Source organism: Bufo gargarizans, chromosome 4 (assembly GCF_014858855.1).
Source record: "Bufo gargarizans isolate SCDJY-AF-19 chromosome 4, ASM1485885v1, whole genome shotgun sequence".
Lineage (NCBI taxonomy): Eukaryota > Metazoa > Chordata > Amphibia > Anura > Bufonidae > Bufo > Bufo gargarizans.
The window spans coordinates 423,914,055-423,936,029 of NC_058083.1; the positions used below are offsets into that span (position 1 = coordinate 423,914,055).

At 44.0% G+C, this 21,975-nt stretch overlaps 1 protein-coding gene across 1 annotated transcript in view; it reads right to left on the minus strand.

Moving 5' to 3' along the window:
• The window catches only part of LYST (lysosomal trafficking regulator), a 556,878-nt gene that overhangs the window by 53,249 nt on the left and 481,654 nt on the right, over nt 1–21,975 (minus strand). Inside the window, 4 exon segments of the mRNA XM_044290763.1 lie at nt 7,219–7,449; nt 8,365–8,582; nt 9,015–9,155; nt 17,575–17,731. Of these exon segments, the coding sequence (XP_044146698.1) occupies nt 7,219–7,449; nt 8,365–8,582; nt 9,015–9,155; nt 17,575–17,731 (747 nt within the window).

Consider the following 21,975-nt stretch of genomic DNA (forward strand, 5'->3'; position numbering starts at 1 on the left):
TGTGTGTTCAATAACGTAGGTATAAAAATGGAGTTATTACCATAAAATAATTTTGCCATAATGGAACATTATTTAGCAGTAATATGCAAAGAGTTTAACACCGGTATAATAATGGCATTATTGGTTGCCGTAAAACGCTTTTGCTATAATGCAACGGGGGTTTAACATGCAAATTAATAGAATAATAAAATATTTTTTTTTTTAAAGTGTCATTACTTTCTGTTTGCAGCAAAAATGCTTTTGGTGTGCTGGCAATAAGCCTTTGAACTGTAGAAACTAGAGGATTTAAAAAATAAAAAAACGTTTATGTGATAATGGATGGTTTTCTGGTAGAGAACATCATCTGTTGTGTGATTTAGGAGCATGTAATATGTTCCAATGAAATATAGCTGGCCAGTCATATAGAGTATATTATCTGTCCTATAAATATACAAACCGGATTCCAAAAAAGTTGGGACACTATACAAATCGTGAATAAAAACTGAATGCAATGATGTGGAGGTGCCAACTTCTAATATTTTATTCAGAATAGAACATAAATCACGGAACAAAAGTTTAAACTGAAAAAAATGTACCATTTTAAGGGAAAAATATGTTGAATCAGAATTTCATGGTGTCAACAAATCCCCAAAAAGTTGGGACAAGGCCATTTTCACCACTGTGTGGCATCTCCCCTTCTTCTTACAACACTCAACAGATGTCTGGGGACCGAGGAGACCAGTTTTTCAAGTTTAGAAATAGAAATGCTCTCCCATTCTTGTCTAATACAGGCCTCTAACTGTTCAATCGTCTTGGGCCTTCTTTGTTGCACCTTCCTCTTTATGATGCTCCAAATGTTCTCTATAGGTGAAAGATCTGGACTGCAGACTGGCCATTTCAGTACCCGGATCCTTCTCCTACGCAGCCATGATGTTGTGATTGATGCAGAATGTGGTCTGGCATTATCTTGTTGAAAAATGCAGGGTCTTCCCTGAAAGAGATGACGTCTGGATGGGAGCATATGTTGTTCTAGAACCTGAATATATTTTTCTGCATTGATGGTGCCTTTCCAGACATGCAAGCTGCCCATGCCACACGCACTCATGCAACCCCATACCATCAGAGATGCAGGCTTCTGAACTGAGCGTTGATAACAACTTGGGTTGTCCTTGTCCTCTTTGGTCCGGATGACATGGCGTCCCAGATTTCCAAAAAGAACTTCGAATCGTGACTCGTCTGACCACAGAACAGTCTTCCATTTTGCCACACCCCATTTTAAATGATCCCTGGCCCAGTGAAAACGCCTGAGCTTGTGGATCTTGCTTAGAAATGGCTTCTTCTTTGCACTGTAGAGTTTCAGCTGGCAACGGCGGATGGCACGGTGGATTGTGTTCACTGACAATGGTTTCTGGAAGTATTCCTGAGCCCATTCTGTGATTTCCTTTACAGTAGCATTCCTGTTTGTGGTGCAGTGTCGTTTAAAGGCCCGGAGATCATGGGCATCCAGTATGGTTTTACGGCCTTGACCCTTACGCACAGAGATTGTTCCAGATTCTCTGAATCTTCGGATGATGTTATGCACAGTTGATGATGATAGATGCAAAGTCTTTGCAATTTTTCGCTGGGTAACACCTTTCTGATATTGCTCCACCATCTTTCTGCGCAACATTGTGGGAATTGGTGATCCTCTACCCATCTTGGCTTCTGAGAGACGCTGCCACTCTGAGAAGCTCTTTTTATACCCAATCATCTTGCCAATTGACCTAGTTTGTGTTAATTGGTCTTCCAGCTCTTCGTTATGCTCAAATTTACTTTTTCCAGCCTCTTATTGCTACTTGTCCCAACTTTTTTGGGATTTGTTGACACCGTGAAAATTTGAATCAACGTATTTTTCCTTTAAAATGATACATTTACTTGGATTAAACGTTTGATCTGTCATCTAACGTTCTATTACAAATAAAATATTGACATTTGCCATCTCCACATCATTGCATTCAGTTTTTATTCACAATTTGTTTAGTGTCCCAACTTTTTGGGAATCTGGTTTGTAATGCAATGTCTTAAAACCCGTCATATGAATATAGTGCCATGTCCTTAGCAGTATTACTAGAGTTCCTCCGCATACCCCATAGCATATCTTTTTTGGTAGAGAGGGTTGTGAGTGTGTGTAATATATTCTTTGCATAATACAGAACTGATTTATAGAGTAACAAAGTCTATACACTGCCGCTCAGTCTGGAAACCTGTGTGGGGAACAAGGCCAAACAAGGACGCTAGTGGTCCCATCACAGACTGGGGAGGGCACATGAGGAGTGAACATAGTGGCCCAGTCAGAGAGTGATGAGGTGGAAACCGCATGAGGAGTGAACTTAGTGGCCCAGTCACAGAGTGGGGAAGGTGGCACCCGCATGAGACATCAACACACATCAATGTGTCACCAAAAGTTGTATTCGCCAGTTAAAACCAGATAGCAACAGTAGTCTCCTTTTTTTTCTAATCTGTTTTTATTTTCTGATTGTAGATTTCTTTTTATTTTACTTCCTGAACATTATTATGGGGGTGGCTGAGCTGTTCTTAACAGTATTTACAAAGCCTTAACATTTTTTCTTTATGGCAGCCCCGTGGGCCATAGACACAGTGGTCAGGAGGGGACCCTATTGCCTTCTATTGGCGAGTTTTCTAGGCATGCTCTGTGACTTGTGAGGAGGTCATTGTACAAGGGAAGAACAGATAAGCTCTGACAATCACCTATTGTTAATGGTGGATTCTGTTTCATCTATACACAAAGATGATATCATTACAGACAGGATTAGAATGAGATAACTGCAGTAAAGTAAGGCCTCATGCACACAACCGTTTTTTGTTTACGGTCCGCAAAAACGGGGTCCGTGATCCGTGTCCGTTTTTTCTTCCGGGGGTCTTCCTTGATTTTTGGAGGATCCACGGACACGAAGAAAAAATCGTTTTGGTGTCCGCCTGGCCGTGCGGACCCAAAACGAATCCGTCCTGACTTACAATGCAAGTCAATGGGGGCGGATCCGTTTGACGTTGACACAATATGGTGCAATTGCAAACGGATCCGTCCCCCATTGACTTTCAGTGTAAAGTCAGGAGTCCCTATTATACCATCGGATCGGAGTTTTCTCCAATCCGATGGTATATTTTAACTTGGAGCGTCCCCATCACCATGGGAACGCCTCTATGTTAGAATATACTGTTGGATATGAGTTAGATCGTGAAACTCAGATCCGACAGCATATTCTAACACAGAGGCGTTCCCATGGTGATGGGGACGCTTCAAGTTAGAATATACTAAGAACTGTGTATATGACTGCCCCCTGCTGCCTGGCAGCACCCGATCTCTTACAAGGGGCTGTGATTAGCACAATTAACCCCTCAGGTGCCGCACCTGAAGGGGTTAATTGTGCGTATCATAGCCCCCTGTAAGAGATCAGGGGCTGTCAGGCAGCAGGGGGCAGACGCCCCTCCCTCCCCAGTTTTAATTTCATTGGTGGCCAGTGCGGCCCCCCCTACCTCCCTCTATTGTATTATTTTCATTGGTGGCACAGTGTGCGCCCCCCCCCCGGCCCCCCCGCTATTGTATTCTTTTCATTGGTGGCACAGTGTGCGGCCCCCCTCCCTCACTCTATTGTATTCTTTTCATTGGTGGCACAGTGTGCGGCCCCCCCTACCTCCCTCTATTGTATTATTTTCATTGGTGGCACAGTGTGTGGTCTCCCCTCTCCCCCCTACCCGATCATTGGTGGCAGCGGAGAGTTCTGATTGGAGTCCCAGTTTAATCGCTGGGGCTCCGATCGGTAACCATGGCAACCACTGCAGTCCTGGTTACTTAGCAATATTAGAAGCATCATACTTACCTGCTGTCTGTGACCGGCCGGGAGCTCTTCCTACTGGTAAGTGACAGGTCTGTGCGGCGCATTGCTTAATGATCTGTCACTTACCAGTAGGAGGGGCTCCCGGCCGGTCACAGACAGCGCAGCAAGTAAGTATGATGCTTCTAATATTGCTAAGTAACCATGGCAACCAGGACTGCAGTAGCGTCCTGGTTGCCATGGTTACCGATCGGAGCCCCAGCGATTAAACTGGGACTCCCTCTCTGCTGCCACCAATGATCAGGGGGAGATGGGAGGCCGCACACTGTGCCACCAATGATATTAATACAATAGAGGGAGGGAGGCCGCACACTGTGCCACCAATGAAAAGAATACAATAGAAGGAGGGGGGCCGCACACTGTGCCACCAATGAAAATAATACAATAGAGGAAGGGAGGGGGGGGGCCGGGTAGTCTGCCCCCTGCTGCCTGGCAGCCACTGATCTCTTATAGGGGGCTATGATATGCACAATTAACCTCTCAGGTGCGGCACCTGAGGGGTTAATTGTACGGATCACAGCCCCCTGTAAGAGATCAGGTGCTGCCAGGCAGCAGGGTGCAGTCATGTACACAGTTCGTAGTATATTCTAATTAGAAGCGTCCCTATCACTATGGGATTGCCTCTGTGTTAGAATATACTGTCGGATCTGAGTTTTCACGAACTTAGCTCTGAAAAAGCTTTTATGCAGACGGATCTTCGGATCAGTCTGTATGAAAGTAACCTACACACTGCAGGCGAACGGAGCGGCGCCCAGGACTAATGGTGAGTGCTGAGACATCGCTGGACGCCGCTCTGTGTGGCCTGATAGTGAAAGTCAGTCTTTAACACAATACAGGAGGCGGGTGCCGGCAGCAGAATCGCATTGCCGGCACCCTGCCGCTGACAGGGAGCTGCGATCAGAGGCAGGCAACCCCTTAGGTGCCACACCTGAGGGGTTAACTGCTGATCTGCCAGTACCAGCCTCCTGTATAAAGGGGTAATTTATCATTGGTGGTGCAGTGTGCCCCCCCCCCCCTCAACCCCCCATCCCATTAAAATCATTGGTGGCACAGTGCGCCAGCCCCTCTCAACCCCCCCAGTATTAAAATCATTGGTGGCAGTGGCCACAGGGACCTCTCCCCTCCCCCTCATTGGTGGTGCAGTGGCAGCTTCTGATCGGAGCCCAAGCTGTGTAAGCCTGGGGCTCCGATCAGTTACCATGGCAGCCAGGACGCTACAGAAGCCCTGGTTGCCATGGTAACATCCCTGATGTTGTGTGCACAAGGCACAGAGCAGCAGGGACAGTGTGAAGTCCTATTCACCCTGATAGAGCTGAATAGGACAAGGGATGAAAGATCCCAGGTTCTCGCCCCTAAGGCTACTTTCACACTTGCGTTCAGAGCGGATCCGTCATATAAACTTAAATTTTGTTTTTTTGGCCCATGTTAGCCTTTGAGTTTGACATGCTTGGTGTAAAAGGAGTGCTCTCTTTCACTCTATAGTACAATCTTGGGCCACTGCATAGCTCTTCATACCTGACTCTAATATCGACCTGTAAGGTTGAGGTCACACTTGAATTATTTGGTCAGATTTGGCCCCGTAACTGATTCTAAGGCCCGTGAACGCATAGCACCCGCACTGAATCCTGACCTATTCATTTCAATGGGTCTGTGTACACTGAGCGTTGTTTTTCATGCATCAGTTCTGCGTTGCGTGAAAATCCCAGCATGTTCTATATTCATAGAAGTGAATGAGGCTGCGTGAAAAACGCATTGCATCCGCAAGCAAGTGCAGGTGCGATGAGTTTTTCACTGATGGTTGCTAAGAGATATTGTTTGTAAACCTTCCGTTTTTTATCACGCGTGTGAAAAACGCATCAAAACGCATTGCACCCGCGCAGAAAAATCTGAACAACTGAACGCAATCGCAGACAAAACTGACTGAACTTGCTTGCAAAATAGTGCGAGTTTCACTGAACGCACCCTGAACGCATCCGGACCTAATCCGTCAGGCCCGTGTGAAAGAGGCCTAAGAGTGACACCTGTCATCTGCGTGTCATACTGACTGACAGTACTGTTTCACTACCACAGCAGACTCCCTATGGATGTTTCTACAAGACACAGTGTTCTACATAATTATACAGGCTCTCTACAGCCAGGAAATAGCTGTTTATTAACGCGATTCGTCACAAATTCGGATCAAATAGATTTTTGGGGGAAAATTCGACAAAACGACCAAATCGAATTTTAAAGAAATTTCCTCATCTCTAGTCCCCACCTACCATATATTCATGACCTATCCTGAGCACTGATGGCCAGTAGTGTTGAGCGAACTTGTGTTTTAAGTTCGGCGTCTAAAGTTCGAGTTCAGGTTATCGAAGTATCCCGTTATGGATTCTAAATTCCGTTATGGTCCGTGGTAGCGGAATCCATAACGGGATACTTCGATAACCCGAACTTTAGACACCGAACTTAAAACACAAGTTCGCTCAACACTAATGGCCAGTTCGCATTGTTCGCCCGCGAAAATATGCGGGCTGCCATCTTTTTTCACAAGTCCGGCGAGGCACAGGTAAACCCTTACCTGTGCCTGTGCCCCAAGTCGGTCTGAAAACAAATGCGGTCACCAGGAGCAGGCAGTTCCTGAGAACAGCCCGATGAAGGCCCCCGGTGGCTGTTCTCGGAACTGCCTTCTCCCGCTGACCACACTTGTTTTCAGAATGGCTCGCGAACAGGCACAGGTAAGGGCATACCTGTGCCTCGCTGGACTTGTGAAAAAAGATGGCAGCCGCATATGTTCGCGGGCGAACAATGCGAACTGGCCATCACTGATCCTGAGGATAGGTTATCAATGTATGCCGCCTTGCAACCTCTTTAAAGGTGACCTGTCATCTCTACAGAGGTCTGTTTTAGTACATAACTGCATTCCACATGAAATGACAGTTATGGAACATTTCTTCTTATGGCTTTATGTTTTGCCAGTCTTCTTTTCTTCTTGTTAGATGTTTATTGATAAAGGTACAGATGGGTGTTACCTGCTTGGGGGGGGGGGGGGGACACACACACACCCTTAACTGGTAACATCCATCTATACTTTTATCCATAAACTTTTAGCAGGAATAAGAGAAGAAAGGCACAACATAGAGTCATAAGAAACTATTCTCCAGAACTGTTATTGCATGGTGGATGCAAGTAGCACAGGAGAGGTGACAGGTCCTCTTTAAGATGCTATTTAAATAACTAAACAGTTATAGTAACAGTTTTTAGGAATAATTTTGGCATTCTAGCTTGCTACAGAGCCTTATTATGTCTATGTATGTTGTGCATTATTAATAACTTAAATTATTGTACATAGATTTTTACATACAGGATATGTAGATTCTTTGGTGTTCTCTTTGTTGTCCCGAAAAGCAAATTGAACTAGCAATCCCATAGCTGCAGGGAGTTCTCCTTCCATTAAAAGCTTTGATCCCGAGCGACTCACATGGGCTGAGTGGAAAAGTTGGCGTGGAGTTTGCCCATATGTTTTTATCATAGTTTCTATAGCCCGCCTCTGTACGGGATCTTCAACTGCTGAAACATCCATTCCAAAATAGGTCTAGAGGGAAAAACAAATCATAATGACATGAATTCCATGTGTATGCATTATTAAATACCGGTAGGTTGTCTCAGCACAAACATAGATGGCATATTTCTGGAAGGTGCCATCAATGCCCAGTCAATTTGGGTCTGTTGACCACAATCACCCCCCTCTACCAACTGCTACAAAAACATGGAATTCTGAGAACTGGTGGGGACCACAGTGAGCAAAAAACTGAATACACAAGTAAAGGTGCCACCAACTAGAAGTGGATGCACATTTTTTCTGATGTGCCTCTATATGGAGTTGTAATTGCTTCTCAGTAAATGACAACTAAGTTTTATTTTACTCTGACTGAGAAAGTGAAAGACTAATTTAATATGGCAGTGAAGCCTGTCGATACTCTTGACATGCAAACAAAAGGAAGAAAACTGTGTCTAGTGCCACATATAAGTAACTACCCTAAACGTCCAGCTAAGCAAATAAGAGTCGTGAATTGGAGAAAGCCACTTCCAGCCACCTCTGGGACCGGCTGTTCTCTGCAAGAACAAAAGTATTTACATTTGAAATCCAATATCTGCCATTGGGGGGCAGCAAGGAGGCTCCTATACACATTAGATGGTCGAGAGTTTGGCTGACATTTATCTAATGTGAATGGCCTTCTAACCTCCAATACATCAAACAACTTTAAAACAACACTGGAGATACCAACAAGATAGTCAACTGTTGGCAAAACGACAAAATAAAAACTCTACTATATCTATAAGTACTAAATATAATAATAATAATAATAATAATAATAATAATGAAATTTGGCAAACACTCCAATGTCTGAATTGATAATATAATGCCATTTTAAGGTTTTGGGTAGAAACTGAACATCTCAATATTGATAATGTAGAATAGATTAGTTTTATTAATAATCAGACTTACAGCTGGATGGAAAACATTGATGGCTTGAACAGCAGCACGTCCTTTCTGTTTATAGCCAAATACCAAATCAATCCAGTGACACATGGTTTGAGAAACATAGTCTGACTCAAGAGCTTGTCGATGAATCAGGATGAAAAGTCGAGGATCATTCCGTGCCCAAGGTGGAAGATTTACATGATTTACACGTTCTCCGTTTTGACGTATTCCAAAATCAAAGCCTGTATAATTTAAATACACATGTATAAAAAAAAAAAAAAACATAAAAGACCTATGCCAATCCTGACGTTAATGGACTTTTCTAGTTTTATGTAAATAATGCTTACATTTAATCTGTCAGAATACTATATCACGCTGTTTAAAGTGGGCATTGCATAAAAACAGGTCTTAAATACTATTAGCACATATGTCACACATCCCCCCTTGTATTAGGATGGATAACTGGCTATCCATGTAAAATATGGACTTGCATAGTCTACAATACCAAAGGCTGCTTGGTTCTCTCCTCTGGCTCACTGAAGGTCATGCCAAGCAACAGACCCCTCTTAATTATGTCCATTTTCTAATATGGCATGTGTGAAATGTTTGTCATGATAAGGAGAGCCATTTAAGTGCATTAGAGATGCCTTCTGTAATAAACAGTAATTACATACCTTCTCTGTTTACTAAAAATTCTGGTAAGTAGAAAAATTCTGGAATCAACTCTTTTACATCCGTCATTGATTCATAAGAAGACAATCGCCACGTTGTATTCATAGAATGGAAGGTTCTGTCAGGGATATCAAAGCTTTGATCTGAAATGGAAGCAATGCAAGGATATAAACCATAAGAGTCACTTAAAGATTAAAAAAAAATACTTGTGCTGTATTTTATAAATACATTTTAAATAACTAGTTAACCACCTCAGCTCCCCTAGCTTAAACCCCCTTAATGATCATACCACTTTTACAATTCTGCACTACACTACTTTCACGGTTTATTGCTCGGTCATACAACTTACCACCCAAATGAATTTGGACATTTTAACTTTTTTTTATATTAATCGAAATTGACCCAAATTTTTGCAAATAAACGTAATTTTTCACTTTCGGTTCTAAAATTTTTCAATTAACCGCCTCCGGACTGCCTAACGCAGGATCGCGGTCCGGAGGCGGCAGTCTCAGGCAGAGTCACGCATATACGCGTCATCTCGCGAGATGGATCGAGCACGCGCATCACGGGCCGGCAAAAGTTCGAGGGGGTTACATCATCAGCCTGCCAGCCAATGATCATCGCTGGCAGGCTGATGAATTTAAAAAAAAAAAAGAATCACAGGCCATTTAACACTTTATATTTATAAATATAAGGTGTTAAATGGCTGCTGTGCTCCTCTCCTGATTTTTTTTGTCGGTTGGTCTCAGCAGAGGAGCACAGTTCACAGTGAGTACACCAAACACTTCACTTAGCCCCCAGATCACCCTCCATCACCCCAATTAACCCCTTGATCGCCCCTGTCAATCACCTAGTGAAAGGGAAAAAAGTGATCAGTGTAAACTGTCACTTTTTTTCCACTGGTATTGACTGATAGGTTTTAGAATAGTTTAGGCCCCTTGGTTAGGTAGTTAGCAATCGGTTAGCGCCCAGCCCACCGCACCACAGTCACTGATTCGCTGATTAGCGTATCACTAATCAGCATCTGTACTTTTATAGTATCTGTAAGTGATCAAAACTGATCACAGTCAGATCTATAATAGTATTAGTGTCACCTTAGCTCGCCCTCCACCCAAAACGCAGTGTTTGCCCGATCAGTCGCCCACACGTGCGCTCACCCATGCCCGCCCCAGTGAAAAAAAATATATATTTTTTTTACCTATGCACAATCACTTTCCAAGCGCTGCGGCGATAAAAAAATCAGTTTTGATATTTTTTTTATCAATCGCAGAGGCCTCCGGTACTTCGCTAGCCTCCCATTTGTAAGACAGGCTTGCTTTTTTCAGGGAATACCCCCTAAATGTAGTAGTCCAGTAGCTGACGAATCTAGCGGGTCAGAATATGAACCTGTAGAAAGCAGTGGCAGTCTGACCCAAAGTTCGGACGAGGAGGTTGAGGTCCCTGATAGCACCAGGCGTACCCAGCCCCGTGTTGCTAGACCACAGGTTGCGCAGGATCCGCTTCAAGGGCAGCAGAGTGGGGCTGGCGCTGTCGGATTACGTGGTGAGGCATACACCAGCAGCGCAGCCCACCCTGGACCTAGTACCAGCACTGCCGTATAACATGGTGAAGTGGCGAGCACCAGAAGGGCAGATGAAGCTGGTACGGTGGCACGTGCAATAGTTTCCCCGTCGCAGCCACCGCACAGACAGGCCCGTAGACCCCCTAGAGTCCCTGAGGTGCTGACAAACCCTGATTGGCAGTCCCCAACTTCAGCCGCACCATTAGTTCCCCCTTTCACCGCCCAGTCTGGAGTTCGGGTTGAGACAGCTCAGATCAATTCAGCCCTGGGATTTTTTGAGCTGTTCTTGACTGCGGAGCTCTTGGACATAGTCGTGGCAGAAACAAATCGGTATGCCACTCAATTTATAGCCGCCAACCCGGGAAGCTATTATGCCCAACCTTTCCGGTGGAAACCTGTCCAAGTTTCCGAATTAAAAAAAAATTCTGGGCCTTCTCCTCAACATAGGTCTAACCAAAAAGCATGAATTGCGGTCATATTGGTCCACAAACCCAATTCATCACATGCCCATGTTCTCTGCTGCCATGTCCAGGGCACGATTTGAGGCCATCCTGCGTTTCCTGCACTTTAGCGATAACACCATCTCCCGTCCCAGAGGCCACCCAACTTTTGACCGGCTCCACAAAATTCGGCCCCTGAGCAAAACATCTGCGTAGACGAGTCATTTATACATTTTACCGGGCGCCTTGGCTTCAAACAATACATCCCAAGCAAGTGCGCCCGGTATGGGGTCAAATTGTATAAGCTCTGTGAAAGGGCCACAGGCTATACCCACAAATTTCGGATCTATGAGGGTAAAAATCAGACCCTGGAGCCGGTCGGTTGCCCTGATTACCTGGGGAGCAGTGGGAAGACAGTCTGGGACTTGGTGTCACCCTTTTTTGGCAAGGGGTACCATCTTTATGTGGACAATTTCTACACAAGTGTGCCCCTCTTCAGGCATTTGTTCCTAGAACAGATTGGCTGCTGTGGCACAGCGCGACCTAGTCGCCGGGGCGTCCCCCAACGGCTCGTTACCACCCGTCTTGCAAGGGGGGATAGGACTACCTTGTGTAATGAAAAACTGCTCGCGGTGAAATGGAGAGACAAGCGTAACGTTTACATGCTCTCCTCCATTCACGCAGACACGACAATACAAATTGAACAAGCAGGTACAGGTACACAGGTACACTTAGCATACGGATCACATCTCACAGGACAGGCACACAGGGGTATTAGGGCCCATTCACACAGAGCTGCTGCAAACCTCTCCTTTCACCTGGGACAAAGTGCATAATGTACTTCACCACATCTTTGGGCGATTTGCGCTTTGCACATTGTACCATGGGGAAGGAGAGGTTTGTCCTATAAAAGGAAAAAAATAAAAAAATAAGTCACCAGTAAGCAAAAAAGTTACGTTCTGTTCAAAAAGTTAAACAAAGTTTATATGTTCCGTTCAAATGTTATTATAAAGTTAATACATTTATTGCGTTGCGGCCTGGTTTTTTCTTTTTTTTTTTTTTTACCTTCCAGGTGGACCAACCAATCGACTAGCTGCAGCACTGATGTGCATTCTGACAGAAGCATTGCGCTGCTGTCAGATTAAACACAAGTCGGTGTATGCGGCGCTGCAAGACGAGATGTCTCCTCTGCAGTAAAAGATACGTTTGCCGAGGCATATGAGCTGAGGAGGAGGCGGTGTTCCTATGCTTTGGCAAACACTTTGTACATATAAAAAAAAATATGTAAAAATCCCGGCAATGATTTATTCATCCACATCGATTGATGTGAATGGAGAAATCTGGTTTGCCAGGGCATATGAGCTAAGTGGGTATGGATGTTGGGCGGAGCTCCTATGTCCTGGCAGACGCCTTTCCGCTCCTTTTTTATTTGGGCAAAGATTTTTTCATCCACATTGATCGATGCGAATAAAGAAATCTGTGCCGTTAATTTTTTTCTTTCAGCCCAGAGGCTGAACGGAAAAAAAAAAATCTCATTACCTGTATGCTCAATATAAGGAGAATAGCTGAAACGCCTAATGCTGGCCATACATGTAATGATTGCAGAGACCCTCAAATGCCAGGGCAGTACAAACACCCCACAAATGACCTCATTTTGGAAAGAAGACACCCCAAGGTATTCGCTGAGGGGCATATTGAGTCCATGAAAGATTGAAATTTTTGTCCCAAGTTAGCGGAAAATTGAGACTTTGTGAGAAAAAAAATAATAATAATCAATTTCCGCTAACTTATGCCAAAAAATATAAATTTTCTATGAACTCGCCAGGCCCCTCATTGAATACCTTGGGGTGTCTTCTTTCCAAAGTGGGGTCACATGTGGGGTATTTATACTGCCCTGGCTTTTTAGGGGCCCTAAAGCGCGAGTAGAAGTCTGGGATCCAAATGTCTAAAAATGCCCTCTTAAAAGGAATTTGGGCACCTTTGCACATCTAGGCTGCAAAAAAGTGTCACACATGTGGTATCGCCGTACTCAGGAGAAGTTGGGGAATGTGTTTTGGGGTGTCATTTTACATATACCCATGCTGGGTGAGATAAATATCTTGGTCAAATGCCAACTTTGTATAAAAAAAATGGGAAAAGATATTTCTCTCACCCAGCATGGGTATATGTAAAATGACACCCCAAAACACATTCCCCTAACTTCTCCTGAGTACGGCGATACCAGATGTGTGACACTTTATTGCAGCCTAGGTGGGCAAAGGGGCACACATTCCAAAGAGCACCTTTCGGATTTCACTGGTCATTTTTTACAGATCAAAGACATGTAGAACAATAAATTTAGCGAAAAATTTATATGTGGATGTATTTTTATTTGCAAAATTTTACAACTGAAAGTGAAAAATGTCATTTTTTTGCAAAAAAAAGTAAAATTTCGATTAATAACAAAAAAAGTAAAAATGTCAGCAGCAATGAAATACCACCAAATGAAAGCTCTATTAGTGAGAAGAAAAGGAGGTAAAATTTATTTGGGTGGTAAGTTGCATGACCGAGCAATAAACGGTGAAAGTAGTGTAGTGCAGAAGTGTAAAAAGTGGCCTGGTCATTAAGGGGGTTTCAGCTAGGGGGGTTGAAGTGGTTAAAGGATTACCATAGAACCGGATAGTTGGTTTGCCTCCATCGATGTAGAGGCACTCTACACTTCAATCCCTCACAATAAGGCCTCATGCACACGGACGTTTTTTTTTTTCACGGTCCGCAAAACGGGGTTCCGTTGGTCCGTGATCCGTGACCGTTTTTCCGTCCGTGGGTCTTCCTTGATTTTTGGAGGATCCACGGACATGAAAAAAAAGTCATTTTGGTGTCCGCCTGGCCGTGCGGAGCCAAACGGATCCGTCCTGAATTACAATGCAAGTCAATGGGGACGGATCCGTTTGATGTTGACACAATATGGTGCCATTTCAAACGGATCCGTCCCCATTGACTTTCAATGTAAAGTCTGGAGTTCTGTTATACCATCGGATTGGAGTTTTCTCCAATCCGATGGTATATTTTAACTTGTAGCGTCCCCATCACCATGGGAACGCCTCTATGTTAGAATATACTGTCGGATATGAGCTACATCGTGAAACTCATTTCCGACAGTATATTCTAACACAGAGGCGTTCCCATGGTGATGGAGACGCTTCAGGTTAGAATATACAAAAAAACTGTGTACATGACTGTCCCCTGCTGCCTGGCAGGTGCTGCCAGGCAGCAGGGGGCAGACCCCCCCCCTGTTTTTAACTCATTGGTGGCCAGTGGGCCCCCCCTCCCCTGTTGTTAACTCGTTGGTGGCCAGTGTGCGCACCCCCCTCCCTCCCTCCCTCTATTGTAATAATAGCATTGGGGCCAGTGTGCGCGCCCCCCCAACCCCCCCCCCCTCCCTCCCTCTATTGTAATAATAGCATTGGGGCCAGTGTGCGCGCCCCCCCAACCCCCCCCCCCTCCCTCCCTCTATTGTAATAATAGCATTGGGGCCAGTGTGCCCCCCCCCCCCCCCCGATCATCGGTGGCAGCGGAGTAGAAGATTCATACTTACCTGGCTGCTGGCTGCTGCGATCTCTGTGTCCGGCCGGGAGCTCCTCCTACTGGTAAGTGACAGGTCTGTGCGGCGCAATGCTGTCACTTACCAGTAGGAGGAGCTCCCGGCCGGACGCAGACATCGCAGCAGCCAGCAGCCAGGTAAGTATGAAAATCTTCTACTCCGCTGCCACCGATGATCGGGGGGGGTGCGCACACTGGCCCCAATGCTATTATTACAATAGAGGGAGGGAGGGGGGGGGGTTGAGGGGGTGCGCACACTGGCCCCAATGTATTAAAACAATAGAGGGAGGGAGGGGGGGTTGGGGGGGCGCGCGCACACTGGCCCCAATGTATTAAAACAATAGAGGGAGGGAGGGAGGGGGGTGCGCACACTGGCCACCAACGAGTTAACAACAGGGGAGGGGGGGGCCGCACAATGATATTCAAACTGGGGAGGGGGGGGGGTCTGCCCCCTGCTGCCTGGCAGCCCTGATCTCTTACAGGGGGATATGATAGTACAATTAACCCCTTCAGGTGCCGCACCTGATGGGGTTAATTGTACTATCATATCCCCCTGTAAGAGATCGGGTGCTGCCAGGCAGCAGGGGGCAGTCTTGTACACAGTTTGTAGGCCAACCTGATTTTATTTAGTGGGGATTAATTTATCGGTTTATTTTGATTATCATAATGCAATGCTGTGAGGGTCTTGCCTACGTGTCCTCAATGTAACTCACTATATCATCCCCAAAAAGATGACATGGCCATTCTATTTACAGATCTATGAATATTGCTCATGTTGCCCTTTAAATATCTTCTATACCTGAGAAAGTTATCAAATATATTTTCTCCTCCTTTTCCCTTGTTGCAGTTATATACCATCTAACTTTGTATTGATCAATTAACCAATAATAAGTGACGTCAATTATAACCACAAATGGTGTTGGAGGTTTATTACCAAATCTATCTAGAGCGTTTTAAATATAGTCTACTCAGATAATCAAGCCCCCATGTCACCTTATCGCCTAGTCGAGCCCCGCTTTAATATTACATGACCGGGCGCTGAGTCACGTCATAATCAGGCGACATCAGGTGCAACCTGGGAGTAGGATTTAAAAAGCGAGAGCGGAGGGAGCTTCTGGCTGCTCTTCATCTGCGGGCATCTAGATCATTTCTTCTACTTTCGGTGGGACTCACAAACATCCGACACCAGCCTTCCCCCCCTCAAATCATGGGCACGCAAGTATCAAGTGGTTGACTAGGAGGCATTTTGCCCCAGATGTCTTATAATCATAATACGCTGGCAAATTGGGCTTAAAAGTTATCCATCATTATCTACTCTATACCAGCATCATTTAGATTGCACTAATAGGTCCAACAGTATTATGTCTGTCTTATCTGCTGATATAGTGCATCTATAGGTGGAATATCATTTAGAAATTGAGGTAATCTGTGGTGTAGTATTGGATATTGGGCATATATGTATTTCTTGTCATCAGTAGATAGCTAAATCAAAGATTTATTTTGTGCTCTATCAGCTATCTAGCTGTCCGTTATCATCTCAATAACGGTCACGGTGCCCCTGCTATCGGACACAATTTTTCTCTCTCTTTTTAGTTTAAGCGATAAGTTTTAAGGTGACAGGTAAATTTGGTGTGTAAATGTCCCCTGAGGGAGCCTGAACTAAACTAGGCGTGTAGGAACGGTTAAGGACATTTTTTGGGGTTATTTCTTCAATTTGCTTTTACTTTATCACCATTTTCTCTATTGTACACTATTGGGTGGTTCTCGTCACCCCGCCAGGGGTACCTGTATTCTTTTTTTATTTTCGGTAACTTAGATTAGTCCAGGTCTACGTAGAGGACCAGCATTCCACATTGTTGGAATAATTCCCCATGCCAGGGCTTCCAAGGGCCACTAGGAGGCACAAGACACGGAATCGCCCCTATCGGGCGGCTAGTCCGTTTGTAGGTAGAGTGGCAGAAATAGGAACATGAATAGGGACAGTGCCCTTTACCCTATGCTTATGGTATGTCCACTATACCTTCCTACAATGACATTTCACCGGAATTCTTCTGCTATACTTTTTCTTTTGAACATTTTTTTGAATAATTTTCTCATTATTGTATTTTGTGGGTGACTTGGTTTTATCATTCAAGAATTAAAGGTTCTGTTTTAAACAGTGGTTATTCTGTGAGCCCTAATTGCAAGGTTGTCAGACAAAATAGGAACACAAGGGATATTCCTAACTGCTCTCCACTCCATATATACATTTCTGATACTAAACTTATTATATTTCAAAAAGCATTTGCCACCAAGATGTCTCTTCTATGGCGTTCATCAGGGCTTTTATTAATTACAAATAATACTGGTATGGCAGAAACCAAATTACCCCTAATAACCATATAACAACAGGGTACAGAAGAGGCAGGGAAAATAGACTCCTCTACTGTAATATTATCAGGACAGTCATATGGTACAGACACCTAAATCATGCTGGGCTGAAACACAATAGAAGACAATAGAGCTGCTACACATACAATGTGCATGCATAGACCTGACTAAAACATATAGCAATAAAGATGATGAGTGGCATAGATTTTAATGTTCTTCTATGCCAGAAAACTGGTGCAGAAGATGATAAATGTGGTGACGCCACTGGCCCGCCATCGCTACACCCCCTTTTTGAGAAGGTTGGCCCTATGACCCCCACTGATCAAAATATTAAATATGTCATTTTTTTAAATTACAGGGGCATTTTAAAGTAATTTATTTTCATTTTTTTGAGGTATGTATCATGAAGCAATATTCCACTGCCAAATAATGCTTTGTGTCCTATTTGTGATTAGTGAATTTACTACAATAAAAACAGGCTGTGTGAAAAGCTTCTGCAGTGAATTCATATTTTTTTCCAGGGGATGTGTTCCTTTTCAAATAGCATGAGAAGGGAAGAAACAGCAAAACTCACATATGACTACCTGTACAATGGGTTGATAAACTTACCTTGATATGCTAGGAACATTTTGGTGAAAGGAGGTAATCTGACTAAAAAGTGAAGCACGGTACCACTGTTTGAGTAGTGTGATCCATAATGATATGGCTGCACTGGAGGCATTGGGTCATCTTCTCTATCTGCTTTGCAATACTCATCCTCTAAATACTGAAGATAAGAAAAATGTGTTAGGTTCAAATTCTGGTCAATAAACTCAGATATACTTCAAATGAAAAAGTAAAAAGACTAATATTCAAACATAAGAACTTGCAATAGTAGTAGGGCATAGGCCATTAAATCCCTTTATTAGGCACCCCCCAAAAAAATATTAAATAAAACGTAACCTTTATTGATGTAAAATAAAATAACCCCATATAATAGATAAAACTATCATATCACTGCAGCAATTAGATTAAAAGTATGCAACAGGTGACAAAACTAGCTATGCAGGTGCAGGTCAATCTATTAGAAAGAGCTATAACACATATAGCTGGAAACAGTACTGGCATCGTCTTGCTAATTACAGCTCCTCAAACGTTGGTTCGTAATGTGTACACAGCACCACAGTTCCCAACAGTTACAGTATATGATGTATAAATAACCCTAGATCACTTTCTTAAGGGTGGAAATTCTGTAACTAAATGTTTCAACCTGGTTTTAACTGTTATCTTACTAGGGAGGCTGCTATATTGTAAAGCCTGCATGGTATGTTGCCTCATTAGATTACTATAGTTCCGTATGACCAGTTACATAGAGAAACCTCTTCTGCACGTGGTAGCCCTAATGAACAACCTTGCATTAGCTCCCCAAAGTATCCCTAGCAGTAATTGAATGTACTCTCCCCTACATTAATTATTCTTTTCCTATCTAGGTGCAGAATTGACCTTTTGCCATTATATTGCAGTTCACTGCCTAAAAGCCTAACCTTCCCTTATATAATGTTTTTGCTCCCTTCTCCAGGCCGTCTGAAAATAAACACAGTAGTAAGCCGACCTCTCCACCCACCAGCAAGCAATATTACGGTACCTATGTCATTGCTGACGTGTATCGCATCACTCCCTGTGCACGCCCCATGAGCACTCCTCGCCACGGGAGGTCTCCCAGGTACAAGAGCAATCAACACATGCACACTTAGGAGGTTGTTCTGCATGAAGTATGCTGTGTGAGGGAATCCCATACCTCCCCTTTCCAGGACCACTGCAACATCCCGGCGCATGCATGTTCCCATACAGTGGCAGATCTGCTTTATATTTGGTGTCTTTTATAACCAAGCATATGAGATCACATTTCTTATATGGTACATAGCGATGCTTGAACATACCACTAGCCTTATAGAGGTTGTACATCAGGTGTTAAAATTATGGTTACAATGCAAGTGCATCCAATATTTATCCCATTGCTATTTCATGTATTATATAATTATTGACTACTGGACAGGTATAGGAGATATATACACTCGCCTAAAGAATTATTAGGAACACCTGTTCTATTTCTCATTAATGCGATTATCTAGTCAACCAATCACATGGCAGTTGCTTCAATGCATGTAGGGTTGTGGTCCTGGTCAAGACAATCTCCTGAACTCCAAACTGAATGTCAGAATGGGAAAGAGAGGTGATTTAAGCAATTTTGAGAGTGGCATGGTTGTTGGTGCCAGACGGGCCGGTCTGAGTATTTCACAATCTGCTCAGTTACTGAGATTCACACGCACAACCATTTCTAGGGTTTACAAAGAATGGTGTGAAAAGGGAAAAACATCCAGTATGCGGCAGTTCTGTGGGCGAAAATGCCTTGTTCATGCTAGAGGTCAGAGGAGAATGGGCCGACTGATTCAAGCTGATAGAAGAGCAATGTTGACTGAAATAACCACTCGTTACAACCGAGGTATGCAGCAAAGCATTTGTGAAGCCACAACACGCACAACCTTGAGGCGGATGGGCTACAACAGCAGAAGACCCCACCGGGTACCACTCATCTCCACTACAAACAGGAAAAAGAGGCTACAATTTGCACAAGCTCACCAAAATTGGACTGTTGAAGACTGGAAAAATTGTTTCTTGAACATGACAATAAGTTCACTGTACTAAAATGGCCCCCAGATCTCAACCCAATAGAGCATCTTTGGGATGTGGTGGAATGGGAGCTTCGTGCCCTGGATGTGCCATCCCTCAAATCTCCATCAACTGCAAGATGCTATCCTTATCAATATGGGCCAACATTTCTAAAGAATGCTATCAGCACCTTGTTGAATCAATGCCACGTAGAATTAAGGCAGTTCTGATGGCAAAAAGGGGGTCCAACACCGTATTAGTATGGTGTTCCTAATAATTCTTTAGGTGAGTGTAGGCTGTAAGCATAAAATATCAATTAACCCTATGGGCAAGCATGGTGATATTTTACTAGGTAATCATATTGTAAACATATTGGATTGATAAAGTAAACACATGGCCAAATCATTGTGTTATTCTAATGGGGGAGGGCAGGGCCACAATCATCCTGTCAGTACCGTGTACATATGGCTGTGCTGAGGAGGTGGAGCATATTATATTTATTACTATATATATATAAATATATAGCATATTTATACATTTAGTTTTTTAGGAGGAATACATAAATTGGATTTGGACATAAAGGTATATTTAGAAATAAATATAGCAGAGCGAGTGTGTCATACAAACGGTTAATAACACTAGGGGGTGACAGAATCCCTTTAATTAGTAAACATGCAATCTGTGAGGATATGTTACCCTCTGAACATTATGAGATCAATGACAACTATGATTTAGAAATTAAAGGCATTCGTGGTTTAGATGTTTTAGAGATATAAGGCAATGTGTTTAGAACATATTTATTAAAGAGGCTCTGTCACTCAGATCACATAGCCGGGTAGGGGTGATACTTGAGTTTAGAATGATACCATTCTCATCGCTGTCGGCGCCATGGTTGTTGATAAAAATCTGACTTTTACTTCTTTGCTGGCAGGCAATTTTGAGCACCAGGAGGCAGGCTTTTTCAGTACGACACCTCTATGCGCCTGGTTCAATAGGGGTGATCCTGGTGACAGAGCCACTAAGTTTTCAAATGTTGTTAAAGGGGTTCTCCGGGCTAACCCTAAATTTGGGGCATTATTCTAACCTGTGGAGTAAGAAATGTTGGTTTGGTACTTACCTTCCACAGCGCAGCCAATTCCAAGATCCACCTCCTGGTCACGTGACCACTCCTGCCTGGCTTTCTGGTCTTCCAGTAAGTCTCCGTCTTCTTCTCTTCCTGTCTTCTCTTCCTTTCTTGAGCAGGAGACAGATTGTCATGAATGACATCACCACCTCCTGCAAAAGAATGCTCCGGCCGGCCTCACTCACCACGCAAGCGCACTATGCTAAATGCTAGTGTGCGGGATTGCTGGACGCTCTCTGCAGTGTACAGGCTTTTATGTGAAGCCTGTACTGACTCCTGCAAAGCGCAATGTAAGCGCTGTGCAGGAGTGACAGATGGAAAGTGGGGGCACTGGATGGCACACGGTGTCCCATGGGTGCACTGTGGATGGCACACTGGGCATTGTAGATGTCACTGTTATGGGGCACTGTAGATGTCACTGTTACTGACTCCTGCAAAGTGTAATGTAAGCAGCAAAGTGGCTGATTGCTATGCTGTGGATATCACTGGGGGCACTAACTGGCACATGGGGGCAATGGGAGCACTGTGGATGGCACATGGGGGCACTGTATGCCACTGGGGCACTGTGGATGGCAATGGGAGCACTGTAGATGGCACTGGATGTCACTGGGGCACTGGGTGGCACATGGGCGCACTGTGGATGGCACTGTTATGGGGCACTCTAGATGTCACTTATGGAGCACTGTAGATGTCACTGTTATGGGAGCTCTGTGGATGTCACTGTTATGAGAGCAGCATGGACATCACTTTAATGGGAGCACTGTGGACATCACTGCAATGGGCGCTCAGTATCTTGGATGAGCGGACCGACGATAGCGCCACTTTTTCAGGAATCTGTCGATGTCCACCTGACTTTTTTTCAGTCTGGGAATCTCAGGGGCATCTCTGGGTCTATCTCTGCCAATTTTCCCCATCTTGGACCTATTTACCATGTGCAAAAGCTGTGAAGCACGGGCCTGGGAGGAGAGAGCTCTTTCTTAAGCCTCCGTCCTGATCAGCAGTTAGGCTGGGATGTTAAAAAGCTTAGAATTTTAGAAACCAATCTTAATTATTCTTTTTTTTTATCCAAAACTCACTTATGAAGGTTGGTATTACATAGTAGAAACTACTGATAAATGACCCCATTATAGAAACAACACCCTTCAGGTTATTAAAAACTGATTTTTATTAACTTTAATCCTTTAGGTGTTCTACAGGAATTAAAGTCAAATGTAGGTGACATTTCAGAATTTCACTTT